This window comes from Denticeps clupeoides, chromosome 4, assembly GCF_900700375.1.
Source record: "Denticeps clupeoides chromosome 4, fDenClu1.1, whole genome shotgun sequence".
In the NCBI taxonomy this organism is placed as follows: Eukaryota; Metazoa; Chordata; class Actinopteri; order Clupeiformes; family Denticipitidae; genus Denticeps; species Denticeps clupeoides.
This window is the reverse complement of record NC_041710.1, coordinates 16,318,412-16,344,304: the sequence shown is the minus strand read 5'-3', so window position 1 is coordinate 16,344,304 and position 25,893 is coordinate 16,318,412. Positions and strand designations below refer to the sequence as shown.

At 41.6% G+C, this 25,893-nt stretch overlaps 3 protein-coding genes across 3 annotated transcripts; 1 reads left to right on the top strand and 2 right to left on the bottom strand.

The window, feature by feature from the left end:
- Positions 1 to 1,326: 1,326 nt before the first annotated feature.
- Positions 1,327 to 7,540, bottom strand: guk1a (guanylate kinase 1a). Its single transcript, XM_028977811.1, has 8 exons — positions 6,995 to 7,540; positions 3,924 to 4,037; positions 3,788 to 3,829; positions 3,609 to 3,705; positions 3,164 to 3,302; positions 2,989 to 3,073; positions 2,816 to 2,901; positions 1,327 to 2,661 (listed from the first exon to the last, which is right to left on the bottom strand). The coding sequence occupies exons 1-8, from the start codon at positions 7,074 to 7,076 to the stop codon at positions 2,626 to 2,628; spliced, it is 681 nt and encodes a 226-aa protein (XP_028833644.1). The 5' UTR covers positions 7,077 to 7,540; the 3' UTR covers positions 1,327 to 2,625.
- On the top strand, positions 7,261 to 11,964 carry c4h1orf35 (chromosome 4 C1orf35 homolog). Its single transcript, XM_028977810.1, has 9 exons — positions 7,261 to 7,368; positions 7,447 to 7,556; positions 8,951 to 9,098; positions 9,454 to 9,499; positions 9,605 to 9,687; positions 9,992 to 10,064; positions 10,160 to 10,239; positions 10,347 to 10,478; positions 11,442 to 11,964. Exons 2-9 carry the CDS (start codon positions 7,460 to 7,462, stop codon positions 11,704 to 11,706), a joined length of 924 nt encoding a protein of 307 aa, XP_028833643.1. The 5' UTR covers positions 7,261 to 7,368; positions 7,447 to 7,459; the 3' UTR covers positions 11,707 to 11,964.
- A 1,980-nt stretch (positions 11,965 to 13,944) lies between these two features.
- arf1 (ADP-ribosylation factor 1) lies at positions 13,945 to 16,808 on the bottom strand. The gene is made up of 5 exons (XM_028976977.1): positions 16,790 to 16,808; positions 16,037 to 16,231; positions 15,779 to 15,889; positions 15,574 to 15,698; positions 13,945 to 15,483 (listed from the first exon to the last, which is right to left on the bottom strand). Exons 2-5 carry the CDS (start codon positions 16,179 to 16,181, stop codon positions 15,322 to 15,324), a joined length of 543 nt encoding a protein of 180 aa, XP_028832810.1. The 5' UTR covers positions 16,182 to 16,231; positions 16,790 to 16,808; the 3' UTR covers positions 13,945 to 15,321.
- Between the last annotated feature and the right edge of the window lie 9,085 nt (positions 16,809 to 25,893).

The following is a 25,893-nucleotide window of genomic DNA, read 5'->3' as shown; positions in this document are numbered from 1 at the left end:
TTGCTGCAGTCATCTTTACCTGTATCCTGACTAATGATGCTGCCATCACCATGGTTCACTGTATTGATGGCATTGGCTTGGTGATAAGAGGTACCTGGTTTCCTCCACACGTGTCACCTGGCACTCAGTTCAATCTTTGTCTCATCAGACCAGAGAATTTTGTTTCTCATCCTCGGAGAGGCTTTTGGCAATTTTGGCAAACTCCAGGCAGGCTGCCATGTACCTTTTAATAAGGACTGGCTTCTTCCATCTGGCCACTCTACCATACAAGCCTGAAATGGTGGATTGCTGCAGAGATGGTTGTCATTCTAGAAGGTTCTCTTCTGTCCACAGAGGACCTCAGGAGCTCTGACAGAGTGACAATCAGGTTCTTGGTCACCTCCCTGACTAAGGCCCTTCTCCCTCGATTGCTCAGTGTAAGTGGCCGGCCAGCTCTAGGATGAGTCCTGGTGGTTTTGAACTTATCCACTTACAGATGATGGAGGCCACTGTGCTCATTGGGATCTTCAAAGCAGCAGAATTTTTTCTGTAACCTTCCCCAGATTTGGTGCCTCAAGACAATTCCTTTAACTTCATGGTTGGTTTGTGCTGTGAAATGAACTGTCTACTGTGGGACCTTATATAGACGGTGTGTCTTTCCAAATCATGTCAAAATCAACAGGTGGACTCCAATTAAGTTGCAGAAACATTTGAAGGATGATCAGGGGAAACAGGATGCATCTGATTTCAATTTTGAACATCACGGCAAAGGCTGTGAATACTTATGTACATGCGGTTTCTCAGTTTTTTTTTATACCATTGTCATTATACGGTGTTGTGTGGAATTTTTTTTGCCTTTTTCCATTTTGGAATAAGGCTGTAACATAACAAAAAATGTGGGGGGGGGAGTGATGCACTGTGAATACTTTCCAGATACACTGTATATAAACCACTAGCACCTTGTATCACCCCACTGGAACATTTTTTTTTTTCCCCTGTGAGAAGACTGGAACTCATTCTCATCTTCTGTCTTAACCAGTGCAAACTAAGGAAACAAGATTATTATGGTGTCATGGCAATATGTACATTTTTAAAATGTATTTTTCTTTCCTATTTATGTTTTTTTGTTCTTCAAGAACTGTATGAACTGATTAACATCAGACACCAGCATCTGCATAGAAAGTTACAATGAAGTTGCTGTTTCAGAACAAAAATGTGGACTTATGTTACTTCGGGGGATCATGAAGCTGTAACAGATTGTGAAAAAAAAGAAAAATTTAGTAATCTGTTGTATTACTGCAAGTACTGTCCCTCTTACAATACAAAGAATTGGAGAGAAAACAATCATTCTTTGATCAGTATACATTTATTACAACTGAACAGAATATTAAACATTTGACAGTCTAGTGTAATCACTTTTGGTTACATTTACTTTAGACTACTCATGTCCATTTGCTATAGATATAAAGGGATGTTAACACATTTGATTTAAAAAAAAACAACAGCCAAGGTATAAAAAACATCTACACTTAAAACTACACACAATATGTGTCCATTAAGAGCGCTGTAGTTTTTTTATTTATTAATATTTAGCAACACAAGGACTTTCACCCAATTGAATGGTTCAATTGGTGCTCATAAGTCACTGCACCCCTGTTTTGGAGTTGCCTTTTTGGAACCATGTTATGTGTAATGTGTATAAAAAAAACAAAATCCATGTACAATACATTAAATCAATAATGGTGTTTCCCTGTTAGTTTTGAGACATCTCAAGACTTCTTGACCTCTAGTGAAAATAGCAGGACAGTCTAACTACAGAGGGAAGACTATCAACAAGATCACATTTTTAATGCTAAAAGGCTCTAATTTCCATCTGACCTCCAAATATAAATATTTCAATCCTCTACAGCATTGTGGTGGTGGGGCTGTTGGTGGGATAGCATATGTTCAGATCAGTGTTCTGAATATGGGATAGCATATGTTCAGATCAATGCTGAATGAAACCACAGAATTTTGCCACATATGTTCCTGTGTCAGAATTAAAGACACGCATTGATACGCTGCAAAAAAAATAAAAAAAAGGAGTGTTTGGTTTTCACTTTTATCACAAAATTTAATGTAGCCAGTGACTAAGGACACTAAAGCAGCAGCATCTTTTGCAAATGTCTCAGTAGATGTCACTGCAATTAATAAAAATGTGGAAACATCCAGATTGCAAAAGCTGGAAATGTGGATTTTCCTGGAGAGCAAAATTAACGTAATATATATTTAAAAATCTGAAATATACTTGTAGCATTAGAGCATGCTAACAGAAGGTCTTGAGGCAAGATTGTCTTAAAATTAAGGCATCCTGGATGACCCTTAAAGAATAAAAAGAAGCATTTATTTAAAAAAAAATGTACAGCTAAACATGCCTCCAGTACATAAACATTATCCACACACACATCCAAGGAGTAGATTTAATGTACAGATGTTTCCATTTCTTGAAATTCTTCTTTAAATTAGCCTTTGGAATGTTAAAATAAATAATAATAAAATCACAAACTGCATAAATCTTAATTTGCTTAAGTTGAATGTGCTAGTTTTATGTAAGCTGTGTTGAAGGATCCTGTGATGAAGGCTGTGGTGTGGTTAGTCAGGAGTGGATTACGCATTTCTGCTCTCTTTCACTTTATTGATTTCCTATTAAAAATGAAAGAACGGGGAAAAACTGAGCAACCATGAGACAATCAAAAACACCAATGTTACTTCTCGATTAGACAATGATGCCAGATGGAAGATAATTAATTAATAAATAGAATGTGATATGTACATTTGTACATTACTCACTGCTTACCTCAAGAAGGACACCTTTCAACTTCTCGTACGCTCTGTCTAGATCATCATTTACAACGACTGTGTCAAACACACCAGCCTCCTTACCTGGAAGAAATGGACAACGCGTTGGAGCTATATGGCAAAATGCTGAAGAGGGGACAAAAAGGATGCGAAGTCCTCCGTAATGCTTACTGAGCTCCATATCAACAGCTGCTGCATGCAAGCGCTTCTGTAGGCTCTCCTCGTTTTCAGTTTTCCGATCCCTTAAACGTTGCTCCTGAAGAAAAGTAAAGTGCTCCACTTTTAGCAGCATGCCACTGATAAAACCCGAGTGACCAGAAATCCAGATTTATGAACTGTGGCGTACCAGCACTTCCATGGAAGGTGGCTGGATGGAGATGTAGATGGGGTTGAGGTCTGTTCCTTTGATGTTCTTCACTCCCTGCATGTCGATGTCCAGGATGCAGATGAGGTTCTTTGCCTGGACATCCTGAACTGCAGCTTTACTACAAAACACACATTGTTATGGTGAGGGAAGGACTCACAATGGAAACACAAACTGAGCTGATCTTCAACAAAGTCTTCATTAGTGATTACTGACAACCAAAAATTATCTTGCTGACAACAGCCAATGAAACAAAAAGACCTGTGGGGTGGTTCACAAAGCAGAAATTTGCTGGGTTAACATGACTGTCCATTTAAAATTAAGGTGAGGAGCTTTTACATTCATTTTCAGTCACATGCCAGCCCCCCCCATTCATCTGCAATTAAACACATTCATTTATGATTAGCTGAACTCTAAGCAGACATACCTTGTGCCATACATGTTTCCAGAAAATTCTGCATTCTCAATGAATTCTCCATTGTCTATGCTCTCCAGCATGACCTCCCTGGTGACATAATGGTAATCTGCAACACACAGAACACGTTTAATATCGAACAAGCAGGTCGAGCTGCAAAGCTCATAAAAACAATGAGAATTTGGAGTCACCTTTTCCATTGACCTCACCCGGGCGAGGACTCCTTGTTGTATCTGAGGGAAGAAAATACCACACCATCAAACACCAGCCTGCGTGAGGGTCTCTCCAAACATCAGCAGGCATCAGTTTGGTCAAAAAGTTGCTTACGAGAGACGCTGAAGCCAAAGACGCCTTCAAACTCCTTCAGAAGCCTCTTCAGCAGGGTGCTTTTCCCTGCCCCTGAGGGCCCACTCATCACCACAGGCCTTGGTCCTGCCATTGCTTTAAACGGGATATAAGAAACGAAATGCAGAATATTAAAAAATTACAGAGTAGAAGAACTGAGCTGAGCAGCAAACAGGTACGATGCATTAACAGCCAGTGATGGTTACAGGTGAGGCTTCAGGCTATTTTTATTCGCAAGTGCAAATCAGAACAGGTTACGGCAAAACACCAATTAGCACACAGGGATTCATTATGTGCGGTTGTCAAGGTGTGGGCAGGAACGAACTGGGGTCTCCGGATGACGTCAGCAGAATCTGACTCTGACCTTAACCACAATATATTCCATTCATGTTAACATGAACGATCCAACCTTGTTCAAATTACTTAGTCTTACATCATGAGAAGAGGTAAACTGTATTACTGAACAGTGCACTGTAAATAAGTACAAGTTGCACAGGACTCATTCAATAGCTGAATCATGTCACTTCAAGGTCCAGATCAATGACAGATTTTACTTTTGCACATCACCAGGATATCATGCAGATGTACCTTTCCATACAGGCATAGTATCCAGAAAGAGCACTGAGCACAATTTTTTTTTTGTATCAAATCTGTGTGCCTGCACTTTCCACACAAACCACCTGCACGTCCTGTCTCTCCTCTGTATGTGTCCAAACCAACGCTGTCTCGCCGCTTTGTCTTCAAAACACCCAACCGTAACTGTTCCTCTAATGCACTCATTCTTAATCCTGTCTATCTCCCAACAGCATCTTTAACTTTGTGACATCCAGCTCTGACTCCCGTCTTTTCGTCAGTGCCACCCATATGACACTTCTGGTCATGCAAACATGCCCTTCCACTCTTGCTGGTACCTGCCGGTCCCTAATCTCTCCTGCCACTCTCCTCAATGTCTCTTTCACACTTCCCATCGCTCTGCACTGCTCGACCCAGAGTGCTGTTACAGATATGCAAACAAAATAGCTTGAAAGCCAGAAAAACTAGTTTGTCAGCAAACCACAAGGAGCTATAAGTATATATATAAAAAAAAAAGTACAAATGTGTACAATCAACTTTACTGACTACAGACAATAATTTTACACCACCCTTTAATTTTTGGTTTTATATTTTGTATTATATTAGTATACATCTTCTTTTAAGCTAGCTTTTTTTTTTTCCCCAGATACCTCTCCGGCTCAGGGACTGCACCTACTTTTATTGTACTTACAATGACATTAAAGATTTTCTGATTCTGAATTTACAAATACCCAGTGCACCACACCCAAAAAAGCGCTTTTACACAAACAAATCGTCCCCTACCTTACCGCGTTGTGAGATGTGAACCTGTTGATTCTGGACAGGAACAGAATACTAACTGATTTAAGCCAAGAATGCAAGAAGACTCCTTTAGACCCATGGTAGGATGTGGCTTCAAATAACCCTCCAATCAGATTCATTTCAGAACTTACCTTTCTATGTCCTTTCACTTTCATGTTTGGTTTGTTTCACTCACTTGAAATGATGTGGAAAAAAAACCCACAGCTGCATGGCAGCTTAATGGCAGGGGTTCCTGGAAGAAGTCTTTGATAAGCAATGTCCAGCAAGAGCTACACCTCCATCAAATTCAACCAAAACCCATATTATTTCCACAATCTAGATCTTTAGATCTTTTTCAAAAAAAAAACAGCTAAATTCTGAGTGAGTGAAGGAACAATTCTGATGGCAGCTGGAAGCTCATTCCACAAATGGTGCATCACATGCCATTCACTATGTTGTGTCCCTAATCTGATTGAGTCCAGGGTCAATTCAATTAGACGATCTGGTGCTCTGAATGACTAAACTAGACCTTGTGGCTCTAAGAACATTGCCGAATAGCTATTCAACTTGCACAGCTTTGAGTTCAGATTGCTTTTTGTTTCTTTATTTACCCCCTTGTGGACTGATCTAATACGAGGGTGCAGCAGAGACAACAGACCATTACCGGGGATTACAGCTGCACGTGACACGGGCCTTTTCCACTCCATCCTCGCTGCTCCTGCTTTTCCATGTCAAAATCAGAGTCGCAGAGCCCAAGCGGTTCCACTGACAAACACATGTCCTTGACGACCTAGTCATGCACGTTTCGGGCAGAGTAACACTCTGCAGGACCTATTCATAAGTCTGTTATTAATTAGTAACAACTAATGAGGCAACCTGTCAACGAGCCGTAAAAATGTTGCACTAAAATACAGCTGTTTTCTAAAGCTGACAACTATAACTGAATTTATGAAAAATGGGAGTAATTAGACATTATCACATGGGACTAGACCTCCGCAAATTAAATTTGCCAAGGTTCTCATGACCACACGTGCTCCTTAATGTGCAAACTACCATTACTCATCTCAATACAGCCATTACTGAACTTGGACGCCGGTATGTCATAACTAACCAGACTTTTAACATACCACTTTTACAGAGGTCAGTGTAGCAATAAGACTCGTATGCTTTTCTGTTCATGTGACATCATAACAAGCAGAACTGCCACGAGACCAGTTAGTTCATTATTGTCTTGTAAGATGGGGCGTCGCAGGACCATGGCCTTTCTACGCTTTTGTTTTGCGTATCAGCCGTCTGTAAGAAGGAATGTCACATTTCCTCTTACAGACGGCTGATACGCAAAACAAAAGCGTAGAAAGGCCATGGTCCTGCGACACCCCATCTTCCAGTCCTATTATTCTACCACAAACTGTGCAGAACCAAGTTCATGCTCTGGCATCATTCATGCAAAATGGAAACCCACAACCACTGGACACCTTGAACACCCTGCAGCCTACCAGTAGAAGAGGCTTTCACCATGTGATAGTTGCATTCATTTCACCATCCGACAAAAGGAGAACAAGCATGAGGCTGAATAACTGCATTTCTGTAATATGACACATACGTCTAAATTAAACAGACATTCAGAGCTGCAAATAGAAGAAGAAGTGCCCTCCCCTCTCACGTCTCCATCCGTACAACTGCAATGAAGTCCGCCCTACCTGAAACCACCGTGGAGAAGAACCTCATGAACATGGGGTGGGGGAAACGTCTCTCGGCAGACCAAAAAGCTTCCGCACGCATCTACTCGCTTCCAGGATACTCCTTCCGCACGAGAGCCATTATGGACGGGCAGCTTACGTCATCAACGGGGGCCAAACCGCAAACAGAAGCGTCCGCGTCCCAATTCGCTCGGCACGTCCCTTCGCCACCGCAGGTTGATTGGTTGGCGAAATGCATGACGGGAGACAACTTTACGCGCCCTGATCATACGGATTGGAACGCGACCGTACCACGTGCTTCCGAGTTCGCCACAAGGCGAATATTACGCGCTACTTCCCCCCAGTAAACAAGCGACCAGAACCAAATCTGCCGGGTGAGAGTCGTCGCGGGTTCCGAATAACTCCAATAAATAACTAGTACAAGCCCCTCCAGACTGTTTTTTTCCCCTCAGCTTCCGAGCGACCATGTTCGGGTCTTCCCGGTCAGGCGGAGTGCGGGGAGGACAGGACCAGTTCAGCTGGGATGACGTTAAGACGGATAAACACAGAGAGAACTACCTGGGTAAGCGGGCCGCGAACAGCCTGTTGGTCGCGATAACAGCCCGGTTTATCTCGCCGCGGCCACGACACGCGGTTTCCGCCGAAAACGACACCATGACGAAATAAAAAAAATACACGCAATTAAAGTCCACGTGTTCCGTTCAATCAGATCAGTTGCATACTTATTATTGTATAGTTAGCATATTCGCTATTATCCTTGTTTAAACTGTTAGCCAAAACAGCTAGCAGAATTAGCATCTTATTTGCATACACAGCAGATATTAGTTTGAGGCGGACAGTGCGCTTTTATTAAATAGAATAGAATCCTTATTTTTGTGTGAATAATATAGGTGGTTTGGGTGGAAATGATTAATTTAGCCTAATCGAAGTTTCTACACTTCGAAATTTCCAATCGGCGAACGTGGACTTGCCATCTTTCTGATCTTTTAAAATGGTCCGCGGCGCCTGACCTGCTCCCGCGATGAGGTCCCTCATCTCACGTCGTCCCGCCGAGCTGCAGCGCGGGTCACTGGCCTGAAGGTTCCCCGCCGGCGGCTCCTCTCACCCGTCTTCTGCGTGGCCGTGGGGCGGGGGGGCTGGTTACGTAACAGAAACCAACGTGGCGTGGGGCCCTTCCAAAACACGCGAGAGCGGCACCCAAATCGATTTAGCAAATAATGCATATCACACGAACACATGTTTCTAATTCACAACACGCGTGGACTGAATCAACACGTCGTAATTAGTTCAATTTAATTAAGACGTCTGTTCAAAATGTTCATATTGCAAGATATTTAGTCTATTTGTGACTGTCCATGTGTATGTAGTGTATGTGCATTTCCCTGCATTTTCCCTGTTTTAAAAAACACACACAAAATAGGTTTGAATGGTTGTTGACAAAGTTTGATTGAATTATGTAGGCAGTTTTATTGCATTTTTTTATCGCAGTGTAACTTGTCTGCTGTACTAAAATAATTTTAAAGGGTTTTCTAATAATCAATAAAGCTTAAAGGATTAATGAACACCTCCTTCCACTGATAAAGTTCATCTCTACATGTATGCAGATACTATATCATGAGCTGCCATTTCCAAGTACCGGTGTTACATTACCGACATTAACAATGTCAGGAACCGGAGTTTTGACCCATTTGGTGTCTTTTTAATTTTTAATGCAACAATTGTTTCCTATGAAAAACAAGTACATAAGATGTTAATGGATGTATCACCTACCCACTCCCTCTCAATCACCACAACAGTATTAATATCATTTAGAAAGTTGCCATGGTTTAGAGTTTAGTGTTACGCTGTTTTAACGGAACTGCATGTAAAAGCCTGTTTGTTTGGGTGTAATGATTTTGTTGTGTGATTGTTGGTGGCGTGCTCTGTGCTGATGTTGTATCTGCCTCTGTCACTCAGGAAACTCCCTCATGGCTCCGGTGGGCCGCTGGCAGAAGGGGAAAGACCTGACATGGTATTCTAAAGATAAGACCGGCAAGTCGCTGTCTAAGGAGCAGGAGCTGGCTGCCGTGAAGGAAGCCGAGCATGAGGCCATGATGGCTGCTCTGTAAGTGCTGGGATCGCCAACGGAGGGCAATATCATTAGACAGGGTGGTACTAGCCTAGTGGGTAACACACTCGCCTATGAACCAGAAGACCCGGGTTCGAATCCCACTTACTACCATTGTGTCCCTGAGCAAGACACTTAACCCTAAGTTGCTCCAGGGAGACTGTCCCTGTAATTACTGATTGGATAAGGGCGTCTGATAAATGCTGTAAATGTAAATGTAATAATATTATTAAGCATTACAATCTTTCTGCATGGCCCAAAATCCCAGACTGGAGCATCCCAACTGTATACAGTTGATGTAAATGTTATAAAGATATAATTTCTAAAATACTAAAAAGTCCTTTGTTTTCAGAGGCCACAAGGTATTGAAGAGACAACCAACTGGTCTTACAAAAGAGGTTTGTTTCTCAACTGATGATCATTATTATTATTATTATTATTAGTCCAGAATTGCTGCTTGAACTAATTAAATGGAAAATAAACTCTTATATTGTGCCTATCAGGATTTGGCTGATGTGTGTCGGAGAGAGGGAGGAGAAGGGGAGGAAAGAGACGTCGACAGGATCTCTGGACTGGGAAGTTCTAGGTGAAGGATGTTTTGTCTGTGGGAGAAAAGGAACTGATGAGTTATATTATGGAATTAAATTATTTAAAAACTTGTTCACAGCTGTTGTGACAAAACTTAAGCAAACTAATGATATGCATCATTGTTCATTGTAAATAATAAGATGGAGTGATGTTTAAGTTTGACTATCATGCAGTATTGTAACTATTCAAAATGCTGTGGTATAATTATAATTAACTTGACCACTAGGTAATAAGAACGTCCCCTTTTCCTTCATGTTATGTTTTTGATGCTATGAAACAACTTCAGCTTTTTCTCTAAATAGTACTGGGGCAAGGAAGTTGATCCTGTCCAAGCAAGAGAAGGAAGCCGCAAAAATGGGTCTGTCAGTCTTTACGGTAATTAAGCAATTTATTAATGAATGTTTTACTGGTTGCAATGGCATTCATATAGTATAATAATAGTTTTGTGTTAATCAAGAATATTTCAACAGCATCATAAAACTGATCAGCCTCAAGTTGCTTCTGCTAATAATACCACAGAGAGCACTCCGCAAGATCCAGCTGACCAGAGGTATTAATTATATATTGGTAGCTTTAATACAGCACATTCCCACTCATCTATATATAAATATACATTTGTTTAATTGCTATGTTTTATTTAATTTAAATTATCTCAAGGTTGGAGAGCCTGAAAAAGACCAAAAAAGAGAAGAAGAATAAAAAGGAAAAGAAAAAGAAGAAAGAGAAGAAAAAGAAACACCACAGAAGGGATTCATCATCTTCCTCTGAATCCGAACATGAAAATAAAAGGTGACCGAGTGCTTCATTTGTTAGCGTTTGGTTAGCTGTAGAACTATTGATGCACTGAACTCTTCATTATATCGGTGCTGCCACGTGTGATCACTTTATATAGATCTATTGTTTTGGCCCGGCTATATGAAGTGCTGATAACATGCAAAATACAGATGCAGCACTGCATTATGGGATCTGTAGTTTGTGTGTTATCAGCGTGTAATAATAGATCTATATAAAGTTGTCTCGTGAGATGTGGCCCGTGGGCTGCGGGTTTTGACCCCACTGATCTAGCCCATCACTAGGGTCTCTTTCTGTTCACAGATTGGGACCACTCTTTACTCAGTAATGCCATTGATGTGTGTAAAACATTCCTAAAAGTACCAAAATTTGACTAACATGCTGCTGTGCAAATGTAATAAACTCAGGGCTGACAAGTGGGAAGTGGCTGACAAATTATGTCCTGCTGTAGGTTAAAAATGTAAGTGTATCTTTATGGTAGATAAACCTAATGAAGTGGCCAATGATAGAACGTTGTTCAGAAGATGATCCAGTGAGTCTGTAAAGCCCACTGATCTGCTGGGATAATATAAAATGTGGTCTGGCAGAGGACTGGTATGAGAACACTAGAGGGCGCTGTAGAACTGTTTTTGGAGGCTTTGCATGGGACTCCTCTCTAATTCGTCCACAATACAGATTCCGGATGTGGAAGAAGTATAGTGTTCTCAGAATGTGCTCAACAGAAGTGTATGCATACACTTACATATATATTTATTTATTAAAATTTATTTGGACTAAAATTGTTGTTAGAGAAACTATTTTACAACTTTTTATGCTTGGGAATATGGATCACCTGTCTACTTAATTTTGGTTTTGCCACACCTTCCTTTTTTCTTAAAAAAAAACCCCAAAAAACCTAGGGCCTCATTCAGTTCCCCCCTCCCAATCACTGATTGTCTGGGTGTGTTTTGTGATCCCTAGGCGCAGAAAGGACCACCATAGTCATAATCCATCATGGAGCAGTCAGAGTGGAACCAGGGCCTGTGACAGCCATTTAGGAGGGGGGCCAAAGGGCGAGCGTTCACGCCACTCCCCTCCTGCCCGGCGACGCCAGCAACGGCATGAAACAGACTCCTCCGATGACGGGGGGTCTCGCCGCCCTCGCCGCAGTGACAGTCGCAGGTCCCCACCATCCTCGTCGATACAATGCCACCGGCGGCGCCACGACACCGATTCAGACGACTAATGCGGCCCTTTCAACCTCCCGGCCCACCCCCATTTAGAGACACAGGCTGAGAGACTTTATACAAACATGACAACTTTTCCCCCCACGCTCATAATTCAGGTGATGCAGCAGGTGCCCTCAGGTCAGCAAATAATGAACAAGTCGTCTGTAGTCTGTTGCTCTCTGCGGGTTCATGGCAAGAGTTATATTTGCTTTTGAATTATAATTTTAGAAATTATAATCATGTAAATCTGTCCAATAAAGCCTTTTAAAAAATAAAATAAATAAATAATTGTATTTTTTGGGTTGTCAGCACCATCAAATATTATTGAACTGTCTAGGCATCTACTGATAGGTCCAGCATATGAGTATTTTGTAGTAATTGAAATAAATCAGCCCTCTACCTTACACTACTCTGTCCATTTTACACAGGCAGGCCCTCCTTCGTTTTCTCAATCAAGCGAGCGCTGTCCCTTTGTCCCTGTGTGAGTGGCGCTCCCTGGCCAGTGAGACGGCACTGGAATGCACTCCAGTGGTCATAATAGAGTGTAGTGTTTGCATTTGCATTGAGTCGCTGTGAAAGGGGGCATTCTGCTGCCTGGCACCTGGGGCTGCGCTAAAAAAGAGCAAAGCCGGGACAAAAGGGAGAGTGCAAAAAACCAGGCCGGTCCTTTTATAGATGCAGGAGCGCCACACACAAGCCCAAGCTGATGGAGCAGCAGGAGTGGGCGAAACAAAGCCACCCTGTAAGAGAGAGAAAGAGAAAAAGAAAGCGAGCGAGCACCTCTCCTTTCCCACCATCATGCTCTCCTGCCATGCGTTACTGGCTTGGTTGCATTATCCATGGCAGCCTAATCAGGCCAAAAGAACGTTGTCCTCGATTGCTTTCCCCCCCCCCTCTTGTTCCACCCCTGGCGCCTGGGCAGACCCTGCTGACCACACAGGCCCAGTCATTTCCATTTGTCACTTATTAAAGAGAACCTCTGGGAGCGGGGAGCTGTCTGTCGCCTATGGTTTGGTGGAAAGCGGTGCAGCCGCGAGGGGTTGGGGTCGAGTCGAGGATTGGAGCCAGCAGGAGGGCGAGAGAAGGAGCCCGGTGGAGCTAAAGCGCAGAAACGCTTACATGAGGAGTCATTCAGGAGAAAAGCCCCATGAGAAAGCCGGGAAGTTTGGTTGTGGGTTTGTGGTGGGGGTGCTCGGGGACAATGGGGCTGGAGCTGAAGATGATGTGCCGTCGTGAGTGGGAGTGAGCCGGGCTCTGGAAGCTTGTGTGCTCATGCTGCTGCTCTGAGGGATTCCACGACTAACCAATTTACCAAAACGTATGTTTTTTTTTTTTAAAAAAAGCCTTAATAAAACCAACAAGGCTTTGTGGCTCTTCTCCAATGTTCTATCATTTTAAAATGAGTGTGGTTGTTCAGCAAAATGTTTAAGACAAATATGTGAAAAAATCTTTTTACTTACATTTTTAACAAAAACAAAAAAAGCCCAGTTTAGTATACAATAATTACAAAACCCCTCTAGATTCAATAACATGCATCTGTAGATTGAAATTTTAATTTTACATTTTGTGTAGAAGACTAGCTTTCGAATGCACTGTCATACAGTACACGTTATTACTGTTGTGTTCACTGAGAAAATATAACAGGACAAATGCTAAATATGAATTCACACAGCAAAATTGAATGTCTGGAGACTCCTTCAGCTGATGAAGTAAAGTTTTCTGGCTACCTGTGATGATGAACTTTGGACAGTCACACATGGAGGTCGTATTCGACCCATAAACTAAATTTGAATATCCACATTTTAGACCACAGTGTCACGATCATCACAGGACAGGAAAACAAGTGAATTTTCAGGCCTTCATCTTCCCTATTTTGATCCTTGTCTTATTTTACACTATATGGACCAAATTATTGGCACACTTTTGACATTACATCTACCAGAACATCACATGCAAAAGCCATAGAAGCTTGTCCACTCAAATTCAATCCCATTCCACAAGCACCTCAGCAGTCATGATCCTGCTATTACTTTACTTTATTTTTTTGCAATAATTGAATAAAGAACATATGGAAGACTTTTCATAAAATGGCTTCTCCTTTGCTCTGAAGAACGTAAGCAGGTGGTCAGTTTTACACAACTGAACAGTTGGTGTGAATGAAGCAGAATTAATTGATTATGAGGCATTTGCAATCTTTCGTTCATTTGTGTATTTTTCCCACATGGAGTAGAAAACAAAAAACACATTTCACGAACTTCATTAGAAAAGATAAAGAAAGAAAGACGTTAATATGACGAGTTTAATTAATTACAGTGCTCTTGTCAAAATGAAAGTTTACATAAAAAATTAACATTCATGTTAAGAGGCACGCTAGAGGACAGACATTCTAACAGATTTTCATTTACAAGCAATGAAAGTTAAATGAAGACATCAGAGGTGACATCAAACAAGGAGACCATTCAGTTTTTTGCTTCAAGTTTTCTGCATCATGTCTACTGAGATTGTTTTGTGTAATAGGTGAGTACGTAAGTAAAGCTATGGAAGATACATGGACCTGAGTGTTTGTACAGAGGATGGTCAGTGGTTGAACACCCAGCTCAGTAAATATTACTACCGGAGGTTTCATATTGCTTATAAACATGCCACATTCCCCCTCCAACAAAATACTCTAGCACTTTGAGATGAAGGCATGGGACAGGACAGAAAAAAACAAGCATCACTGGCAGACATGCAACACATCGGATACCGAATCGCCAAAAACCACAGTCACCCATTGTAAATGGTTGAGGAACATTAGGCTAGGCAACAAATGGCAAAAATTCAAAGCCCCACACTTATCCCAATTACATAGTAAAGCAGAACATGATTAACCTGAGTCATATCATTATAACCAATAACATTCTACCAAATAAATCATACAAAAAAAAAAAAAAAAAAAGTCAGTCTTTTAGACTGTCCCCTTGTATGCAGGTAAGGTTTGGCCACAACGACTTATTTGCATTCAGGCTGCATCAGAACCTGCTTGGCATCTGACTGATAAGCAGCTCTAAGATGTGCTCACATGGAGTTCAATCACTGATGCAACGGCATCAAGCCACTTATATTACGTGTTGTTGACACAAATACTTAAATAATTAAAAGGCAACCACCTTTAATTATGACTATCAAAAAAACAAGAATTCTTGTGGGTAGTGTATCTGTTTGGTAGCAACTGGCTTCCATTAATGTGTCTCTTTATTAACAGAACAGCGCCCCTTACAGTAAATATAAAATGTTACAATGACATTTAGAGAGCATGTCTGTGAGGCATTGAAAGAAGAAAATAGGATTTAAGCAGCCAATGTGCAGTTGTCTAGTGTCTGTCCCCCACACCCTCCAAATACATCAAATTTATATACTACATGTCCAGTGGTTAAATAATCTAATATTTTAAAAAAAAAGAGGCAGAAAATCTGGGTACATATTGCATCAAGCTGCCCCGTAAAAAAAACTTGTCTATTTACATTAAATAAGACACCCGGCAGCTTTCTGGCATGGACTACAAGTGATATGAGAACAGGTACAGAGTAGCTCTGTTTGCAACATGAGAGGAGAAAAGCAAGTGCAGAGGAGGAGAAGAGAACAGCGGGACATTATTTCTGGTTCCGGAGCTGATTGGAAAGCCAGTCTAGGCCTTCATAGAGGCCATCGCCACTGGTGGCACAAGTGGCCTGGATGTACCAGTTTCTATGGCGCAGGGAGTGCAGTCCAAGCTTATCTGTGATTTCAGCAGCGTTCATGGCATTTGGTAGGTCCTACAGCAGGGAGACAAGCCGATATCGTACAGTCACACATTACGGTATGACAAAAGCACAAACAAATAAAATTAAAAAAAACAAACAAACCTGTTTGTTAGCGAATACCAGTAAAACAGCATCTCTAAGCTCATCCTCTGCTAACATTCTCATGAGCTCCTCTCGGGCCTCATTCACTCTCTCTCTGTCGTTACTGTCTACTACGAAGATAAGACCTGAAAAAAGATGTAAAATTGTGGCAAAAATGTCTCATTTAATTTACCGAATGACACTGGTGTGTAAGAATAGTTCTCACCCTGTGTGTTCTGGAAGTAATGACGCCACAGTGGTCGGATTTTGTCTTGACCACCAACGTCCCAAACTGTGAAACTAATGTTCTTGTACTCAACAGTCTCAACGTTGAAACCTGAAACAGGTAAAGAAACATTAATCATTTACCAGCACTGCAAACAGTGCGAACGCTGAAATGAATTATGCATGTGGTTACCACAGTGGGCTACACAATTTTGGCTAGAACGTTAAAACGCAAATAGACTTTGTTATGGCCACTTACCAATTGTGGGGATAGTTGTTACAATTTCCCCAAGTTTAAGTTTGTACAAAATCGTTGTTTTCCCAGCCGCATCAAGACCCACCATGAGAATTCGCATCTCTTTTTTGCCAAAGACCTTGAATAAATTGGCAAAAATGTTTCCCATGGTTCAGGCGTGGTGAAAAGGACCAGGTCTCTTCACGCAAAAAAAAAAAAACCTGCAAGAGAGTTAAAAAGGAAAACATTAAATGGTAGAAATGGACATGCAGACAGCAATAAATAAAAACAACCGAAACACGGAACTAACAATTTAATGATAAAAACGATATTTTCTAATGGGTGAGATGGAAAAAAAAAAAAAAAAAAAGCTCGGTTAAACTCCCACCTATCCGACCCGGCTCAATCCCATTAGCGTTAGCCGCTAACCACGGAGCACTGTAAACATGGTGATATTTAAAGGTAATATTTAAAGTTCCCAAGCACCAGGTCCACACGCACTCCGGAATCCACAAGAATCGCCACCGACGCGCGTTTTCTCTCAGACTTCATGCGTTTATTTGACGGGCTGCTGGACAACTGACAGACACACACCCGGTTAGCGCCGAAGCTAACCGAGGCGTCCGTCTGACGCGAAGGAGCCGCTTCCGCCGCGGGAGGGAAGCGCGCGGCTCTCGAACACGGGGCCGGCAGCTCGGTGCGCCGGCTCGGACAGACGCAGCGACCGGCGCTCAAAACGCGCCGGTCTGAAACGGGACTTGTCGCTTCTTTCACTCACCCGCTCGTTTCTTCTGGCGCTCCGAGGCGTTCCCTTCCCCAAGATGGCGGCCGGCCGACCGGCCACGTCAGCGCGTCGACCGCCGCTTCCGCTGCGCGCCGACGGGTCCGCGCTGTGGGCTGGAGGACCAGCCGCACACGCTCGTTTCTCATCATAGCATGCTGGGCTCTTTCTAACTCGGCGAAACTTTGTTCTGTGTAGAGTCGTGGCGACAGTTTGCAATTGCAATTCAATTAAAAAAATTAAATCAACAAAGGATTTCATCAGCACTTTGGACACTGAATTGCCATTTGAATAAATGTGCAGGAAACCCATGCAATTCAGTGAATTGTTATTGTATTATTTAAATTCACAATACTTTGAAATGAACTAAGGATTACGTCAGCACTTCGCACATTGAACTGCCGATTGCAAAATGTATTATCAAATTACATGTTCAGATTGAATATTGAATTGCCATTTGAATATTTGTGCTTAAGATCTTCCATAAGAAAATGATTGTAAATGCAAAATATACAGAAAGTTCTTGCTGTTGAATAATGCATAAAGTTACATCAGGTTAAACTACCTCACAGCCAGTGCTTACTCTTTTGATTGTGGTATATTTTTCCCATTTTCATGTTAGCACATAATTCTGTCAGAATCTTGGCCTTCATTCACTTCACACTTAAATTCACTGTCGTCTGTGGTACTGACTCATCAACACTGAGAGCCACAACAAATAAACACCACAGTCAACTTTTTTAGCAGAAAGTAACTCAACTCCTGACCACAAAATATGAAGACACTGCTTCCAGTGCGTAGCCCGAGCCGGGGTAGCTATCATTACGTCTCGCTTCTGTGCATGACGAGTCTTGCCTTCCAGGTGCTCCTGATGCTTTAATGAACTGCTCCATGCACTGGATATCACCGCCTCTATGCATACAATGGCACAGATTCATGTTAGTGGACCTGTGATGCTCGCAGAATAAATTGAGGGCATGGGACATGGCTCCCTCAGACTGTCGGCTTTTTATGATGCATTCTCACGCTCAAAGACAAGCAGCTGTTGCCACTATGGGGGTGGAGGCCAAGGACCCTAGCAATGAATTCGCTTGCACTCTGGCAAAAAAAAACAAAAAAAAAAAAACACACCCAGCACAATGCCCCTGTATGTATAGGAGGCAGGTGTCTATTGGTGCAGTGGTGCAGAGAGAATGTGAGAAATAAAATAATTTTAGTTACTTTAAGAACACATTTTTAGGCTTCAGACAGCTGGTTGATTGCGATAGCATTGGGCTATGAACCCCTATGTAGTAGGGGTCAGTTTTTCAAGCTGACGTCTGTTGGTACCCAACAGTGGGGGTGGGGGGCACAGCGGGATGGGATGGCTCAAGAGTTTGGGACTGTGGTGGGTAGAGGACCACACAACAGAGATTCATAATGGCTACTCACAATGGGCACCTTAATTTGTGGTTTTGCCCTGCCAAGAGCGGGGAGGAAATCTTTTAGACTGTTTTTTTCGTAGCAACCATTGTCTTCATTCTTGAGGAGGCCTTCATTCCTCTGGAGGGGTGTGGTTAAGTGCCGACTAATTATGGAGCTGGTGCCAAATTAATCATTTTTTCCCTGTTTTTAAGGATAACATTAGCAATGACTATCAGATCCACAGGATAAAAGAGCCAAGAGAAGAATCATCACATGACACACACATGGGCATGTTTAATTAAGATTAATACTGAAAATATTCTTTATTTCATTTACATGTGATTTATTAAACATACATATTTATATCACAATTATTGACCCTTTCCTACCTCATAAAACCTTGTTCATTGTTCATTTGTCAGTTGCCTCCTGAAGGAATTCAAAGCATATAACCATGAAAATTTACCCAAAAGGTGTCACTATAGCTCGACAACTGTGGCTAAAGAGCCACTAAAACAGATAAAAATAAAACTTGGAAAATTACATTTTAAAACATAAAAGCCCATCTCTTCCTCCTTGTCCAGCACTGAAAGCTATTCATAAATTGTATGAGTCTCTTTTAACATGATGGATTAGCTCTGCACGTGCAACTCAATGAGACGACTGCTGTCTAGCTCCCATTCTGGCTTCTAATTATTGAGTTTTAAACTCAATTTAACTCTTTTGAATTGAATAATTGACTCATCCAGCAAACTGACCTCATCATTAGCTTTGTTTAAAAGGATCTAATTATTTCCCTTCCATGCTGAACGCTAATTGTGCTCATTGTACACTAACATTCCTTTTGCTCTTTTGAAGTAACTCAGGGTTAAAAATGCCACTGATTCGGTTTTGAAATAACCTGACCTATTAAACTTAAAATCATTAACTCTGCTCTATACCTTAGCTTAAGGGCAGCATAACCTCTTCTATTTTTGGCCTTTCATACCAACATATAGCACTAAACATAAACCATTGACATATTGCAAAATGCATTAATCAAAATCCGAGGCAATCATCACATGACATTGATGACATGATATTCTTTACAAATTCTGCACTATTATGCACACGTTTGACCAGAAATGTTCTGTCAGGGCCACTCCTCACTCCCTGACTTTTCATCTCCTGCTTTGTAGTTGGCCATTAGATTATTGTATGCAAGTGTACATTAGGAGCACTGTTCAGTTTACCAGGTGCAGGCTCCCATCACCCCATTAATCAACGGCCCATTTCTGACCAGGAATTGGCTCCTTCGAGAGAGATCCCGTTACAATTTATTTTCTATGCAGTCTAGCTGCCACTGGATGTTATGGCTTTTTTTGTGGTTAAAATCTAAGGGTGATTGCTATAATGTTATACTTCCATATGGGCTTCCATATGGGATCGTACTGGGCACATGTGTTGCCATATCTAAATGCTGATGATTTATTTACGCTTTAGCATATTGCATGCTTTTCTATGCATTGTTGTTGTACAGCAGTTTGGTAAAAATGTAATGTCCTTTTGTAAATGTGATTAATAAATGAACTTCCATTTTCAGGTCTGATTTAGGTGTGGAACTGTTTTCAATGAAGCAATGACAGTGATGTAGTAATGGTTCAGAGATGCTGTTTTGGTAGAATTTTGCTACTGACTGAGAGCCTGTTCACCAACAAACATACATATGGTCAGAAATTGCCAGTTAATGTGCTCCATGGTAAACACAAACTGTACATGGGTTATTGACTGAAAAAAATGCAACTGAACTCCCTCCATTGAGGGAGTACACTGGTGTGAGGGCCCTGGGGCCTATATGAGTTCAGTTACATTCCAGCCGCAGTCCATGTGCCATAATGCCAGTTGTCAGAATGAAGTTAGCATTGAAAAACAACAACAACAGCAAAAACGACATTTTTGAAAGGCACACATGCATGGCACTAGGTAAAAACCTAATTTATTTTCATTTTTGTTCATAAGCCAGTTTAGCCTAAAAATCAATAGAGGCATACAAGCAAGAGGTTTGGTAGAATAATTTATGTAATTGTCATAAGGAAAAATTTGTCATTAGGAAAAATAATAACTTTTCTATTAAAAGCTGATACTCTCGTACATTAATCAGACTTGCGCATTCATTTTGCAAAAGTGAAACATGAAACCCTTTGTTTCAAACCCTGGCTGAGATATGAAAATGAGGCCATTAGCACATATTGCATTATGAAAAAACAATGAAATACCCTAATTTAATACTGAATACAAGTTCATTGCAACAACATTGATTTGTAATAATTTGATGGTAGCATTAATCATAGCCTGATAATGTAACTGTGCAAGGAGGTGGGTAACAAACCATGCAACCTAACAATTAATGCCAGAATATGATATATGCAAGCAATCTGTTAACATACCAGGCCCTTGTTTCAGGAAGGAGTTCTCTTCAGTTCATTGCAGTTGTCCAGTGGTGCCCATTTCCTTAAGAGCTGGTCCTTTTCTGCCTCATATTTAACCCAGGTCTGCCATGGCTTACATGGAGATTTCTCCTCAGTGTCTTCACATCACCTTCTCTCTGTAAGCACACCCAGTGGCATTTGATAAATAAGGCCCAAAGAAGACCACACCACAGAACACCAGAGTATATACATAATTCATATCAAAATCAGCAACTGCAGGAAGAGCGAGGTGTATAGGTGTATAGCCCAGCTCATCAATTTTTGACACATTATTCATTTGTCAGGTCATTCAAACACAAATGGAGGAAAATCCTTTTAGATTTCACTACTCACTGTGGAGCAAGGCTGGTCAGAGTGGACTTGAATGGAGGAAGACCGCCAAGGAACAAAACAGGCCTCGCAGTAGGAAGTGGGGCTTGTGTCTCAGTAGGGAACAACTGCACCCCCCCCAACTCAAAGTGAAGCTTGGAATAGTGAAAACCTCTCAGTCACGGGCTTGAGAAAATCAGCTCTGGGTGTGTGTGTGTGAGGGAGAGTGTGTGCATTTACAAGTATTTATGTACGACTGTGTATTCTTGAAGTGGAACACGGGCTTCAAGACGAGAGGGCATTGGTAGGGATCCACTCCATGGAGGGGAAGGGGTGCGTATCATAACAATCTCAAGGAATGATGACAATAATTATATCGTTCTGGCATGTGCTGCCATTGTGAGGAACAGAAGAGGCAACGAGGACAACAGCAACACTGTGAGAAGCACAATGGGAACCAAGGGAGGCCGGGCAGCATGGGAACACAGAAGGACAGGCGTGGACGCTTCCTCCTGCGCCTGACGTGCCCGAAGATCACCAGGGGCCAAGTTCCGAAGTGATGTGGGGGGGGAACAAACGGAACATTATGACGACAACCCCTGTGGTTGCCATGAGAGGGTTCATGTTGGCTCTACCCGTTGGCAAACCAAGTCGCTGGGCACTTTACCCCACGCCTCTCACAGCAGGGGGCGATGTGGAGCGAGACGGGTTGAGGCACTGGATAAATGAGCCCCACCGTGTCGGCTGCCAATCACTTTTGTGTGCCGATTGTTGGTGGCCTGAAAAGGTCGTTAAGGGGATTTACATAACATTTTGCATCCGTCCCTGCTTGCATTAGGAAATGTGCTTCGCCCCATGCTAATTTTCCATGTGGTCCACGTCGTCAGATGGGGAACTTCCTGGCACGTCTATTGGAAAAGGGAAGTTTCGAGAACCACTCTGCACATGGAAATGAGTAAAGTGCCGTTTTATGCCAAAAGGTAGAAAGACATATATTGATATAAAACAAATTGTGAAGGCCCGGTCGGGTATGTTTCATCTTTGTTGACAACATCCTTGTGTTGCAACAACGATTGGCAGATTAGATCAGTGTAGCTGCCGTCTGATTGCTAGCTCTATTAGCAATAGCTCTTGTGATCACACATGCGCTCAAAATCTTATATACAAACATGATTGCACTGAGATATTTGCTGCACTATATACAGCTTAGCACCTCTAGCCTGTCTTCTGGATTTACAGAAGTAAATAGACAAAACAGATACATATTACCTTAATTTCTTGGAGAGGAGACCATTCCCTCCTGTCAGTACATTACATATCTCCTCCCTTCTTCTTCAATTTACGTATTTTTTGGTGCTCTTGATATCCTTTTCAGACGACCATGTCCCCATACCTGGTCAAAAATGCAGATAGGTCATTAAATTCAAGTATTATCAGGTCATTAAATTCAAGTATTATAACTGGCAAACTAGTGAAAATGACTTTTATTATGCCAGTGTCTTATTTCTGCATGAAACCACTCAACTTCATTCACTCATTAAAATGTAGACAAAGTTTTTTTTTTTAGATTCTTCTCTGCACACATTATATCTGCAATGTGCACATGCATATTTCAAAAGACCCTTGGGGCCAATTCCTGCTCCCTTTCTGCTGTAAAAAATTACAAGTAAACAATGGCTTCTTTATGGGACTAAATATGTGATTTGCATGCCCCACCCTACGCTCCATCTTGATTAAATGGAATCATCCTCTAGATCATCCAAGCCCAAGGTGAATGTGGAAACCTGTTCCACCTTGGGCTGGATAATGGGCTGGAATTTACAGCTTGTTGGAGCAGACACCGTGGAGACCCAGCTCTGATAAAAACTTAGTGGCATCAAAGGCATCTCCCCTTGGCATGCTGTCCTCCATTGTCACGTTGATGCCAGGTGATTTGAGGCCCGCCCTCAACCCCTTTATTTGTTTCCAGTTCGAGCTAAGACATTCTGGAGATTGACAAGCTACTGCTGAATTCCCTAGTAGGGCTGGGTCTCAATCAAAAGGGCTCTGAGTGTAGCTCAGAGGTGGTCTGGGTGAGACGCTCCCTCCGAGTTACAGCAGTCATTCCTGAAGGAGGTGGATCCATCCACTCACGCAATTTATCTAATTAAAAAAATATTATTTATCACCTTTTCAAATGATTTTGCCAAAACACTTTACCACTACTATAGTAACCATCCGCTTGAATCTCAAACAGTGCGATTATTTGTGGAGAAGTTTTGGAGCTCTCAAGACCTTTCTGGGTAACTGAAGAACGCTCTGTCACTTTTTGTTGTGTCTAATAAGGCACCTTTGCTTCTACCCTTCACATTTTTCTATGTCTTGCTCTGTTTTTAAGTGCACCTGTCTTGCTCAGGGCTAAATAAAATTCCTCAGTAGCTGGCAGGCCTCTCATTGCTGGCTGACGCTCTTGTGCAGTAATGTCTCCCTGGGCTTGTCATTTTGCTTTATTGAAGCCCTCTGACGTTCAGGATGGGGTCACAGGTGTCAGGGAGAAGTGAGTGACGGAGAGCTCTACAGAAGGTGTCAGCAGCAGGCTGCATGTCCACACAACGTAATTACAGAGGAAGCTCCGGCACTGTGATGTGCGTGCTGCCATGCGCATAGTTCTTCGTGTCTGAGAATAGGCGTTTGGCTGAAGTAGATTCGTCCAAACCAATTTCCGATTCAGCATGGCTAGACGTTGAGATTGCCTTAAAGGTTGGCCATCGAATGTATTTGTGCATGGTCATGTCTGAGACTGTGAGAACGTGAGTCACTAGCACAACTGGAACCACCAAATTACTCAAACGCTCTCACATTATTACTAGAGAAAGGAATTATTTTCATCCTGAATCTTTAATATAAATTTGACTACAAATTAAGTATTACATTCACTACAGTCCAGATGAATCTTTATTTACGATATGTTGTAAATGTCAGTAGTTCAACCAGGCATAGAGAGATACACACACTGGCTACATACAAATAAGCACACATTTCAATATTTACAATTGGTTCACTTCTTTTTAACGCTGGACGGATGGTTTATCGAACTTGATTACAAGTACTTGGGGGCACTGAGAGTCTGAATCTGAATGCATTGAATTATTCTACATCAAATGTGAAATATTGTAATCAATTTGTATTACGTAGCTTATTCCAAAATTTAATTAGTAACACACTACACCCAACACTGGTCCCTAGTGTGTGTCTGTTTGTGTTTCTTACAAGATTGTGTGTATATGCCTGTTTGCAGTAGAGCCCACCAAAACCTTGCAATTCAGAACAAACTGCATTTGATAAAAAAGAATAGCACAAAGCAGTCTAAAGTCTGAAATCCTGGTTAAGACCCTCCACCTTTCAAACTAAACTGGATCACACCAAGAATCTATTATGCTTTTATCCTGTTCAGAGCCTTTAATCCCGAGGCCATTTACTTCCCTTTCTCCTTTTCTCATTTCAAACAGAAACTGCTCGGTTGTCCAGCAGAGGAACGTTGAGAATTTCTGCAGTCAGTGAAAGGAGAGAAACTATATCTAAGAAATGAAGAACAGCTTGACGGAGCCAAGAATGCATCTAGATCTCTTCAAATCCTCTAATGAGATGTTTTCTCTGCACCGATTCTGTATGGACATGGAGACTAATGAATTCGGACGGGGGGACATTGTAAAGAAATATTGTATTTTGGTGGGAAAGAGAACATAAGTACACACAATCAATTTGCCACCTAGACAATTTTTTTTAAATTATATTTTTTCAAAATTACGTTTGCAGAGCAAAACTGATACAAATTTGACACTCGGGAGTTAGCGTGCATCTGAGTTTTTTCTCTTCTGTTTCACAGACCACTCTGGTGTTGAGCATAAATGTTTCAGTGCAATTAAAAAAAACTAATTACCCAAGCATTGGCTTTTGGCTCTTAGCATTCCCACTGTGTGAAAAGCCTCGCTGTGGTTTCGCTTGATAATCATGTTAAGCATGACAGAGATGATAACGCTCCGGTGAGCGGACCAATAACCTCCTGCTTCCTTGTCATTCCACTGCTCCAAACACTTCTGCAAAAAATGTAATAAAGGCTGAAAAAAAAAAATTTTTCTGGTTTTAAAATACTCATTCACACGCAAAATGGAAGCTTCAAATTAACTTTAATGAACCTAAATTAACTTTAAAAAGCAATTTAAATGAACATTTTGAAATGTGTTAAAATTTTGAACAATGATACATTTGTCACACACTATGGCTGCAGCTTAACAGGACAAACAACATACAACTGCTGCACGGTACAAAATACTTTTACTGTGTTACAACACACTACTGTAGAACAGAAATGATACCAACGCACTCCTACAACAGTTTTAACCACATTAGTTGCACAATCTTACTGGAGATTATGATGTTCTTTCTTTTAATTAAAGTAACAACATTAATTACACACTCCAACGGAATATGTCAATTCTAGCACACTCCTACTCTCCTATAAAAAAATTAATTACACAGAGTAACTACATTAGCTACACGCTCATACTGCGGTGTGACAACGTTAACTACACAGTGTTACTAAAGAGTACAAGCTGAGCTGGACAGCATGTAGAAAAAAAGAGCGGTCAGTCCCGAACCCTTAGCTTCTCACTAAACAAGTGATGCCATTATTTTGGGGGGCTTTCTTTTTCACCCCTCAAAGACACCGTGACTCTTCTCAGCAGGGGAAAGGGGCTGGGCCGACCAGCATCAATAAAAAACAGCCCTAAAATGCAATTACAGTGCTGTGAAGAATAGGGCTGCTTAGTAATTTGCTGGGTAAAACTGAAGAGATTGTAGGTCTGGGGCGCTCGGAATTCAGGGACTGCCGTGCAGTGTGGGAAAACCAGTGGGAAGGCAAGCACCACCCTTTGTGAAGT

Bases quoted from the DNA above. Each gene is read 5' to 3' on its own strand.
- c4h1orf35 (XM_028977810.1), top strand. From the start codon at position 7,460: ATGTTCGGGTCTTCCCGGTCAGGCGGAGTGCGGGGAGGACAGGACCAG. The intron at 9,099-9,453 runs GTAAGTGCTGGG...CTTTGTTTTCAG, and splicing joins GAGGCCATGATGGCTGCTCT to AGGCCACAAGGTATTGAAGA. The intron at 10,479-11,441 runs GTGACCGAGTGC...TGTGATCCCTAG, and splicing joins TCCGAACATGAAAATAAAAG to GCGCAGAAAGGACCACCATA.
- arf1 (XM_028976977.1), bottom strand. From the start codon at position 16,181: ATGGGAAACATTTTTGCCAATTTATTCAAGGTCTTTGGCAAAAAAGAG. The intron at 15,890-16,036 runs GTAAGTGGCCAT...TACCTGTTTCAG, and splicing joins AACAACTATCCCCACAATTG to GTTTCAACGTTGAGACTGTT. The intron at 15,699-15,778 runs GTGAGAACTATT...ATCTTTTTTCAG, and splicing joins TTACTTCCAGAACACACAGG to GTCTTATCTTCGTAGTAGAC.
- guk1a (XM_028977811.1), bottom strand. From the start codon at position 7,076: ATGCGTGCGGAAGCTTTTTGGTCTGCCGAGAGACGTTTCCCCCACCCC. The intron at 3,706-3,787 runs GTGACTCCAAAT...TGTGTGTTGCAG, and splicing joins GGGTGAGGTCAATGGAAAAG to ATTACCATTATGTCACCAGG. The intron at 2,662-2,815 runs GTAAGCAGTGAG...CATTTTTAATAG, and splicing joins TGAAAGGTGTCCTTCTTGAG to GAAATCAATAAAGTGAAAGA.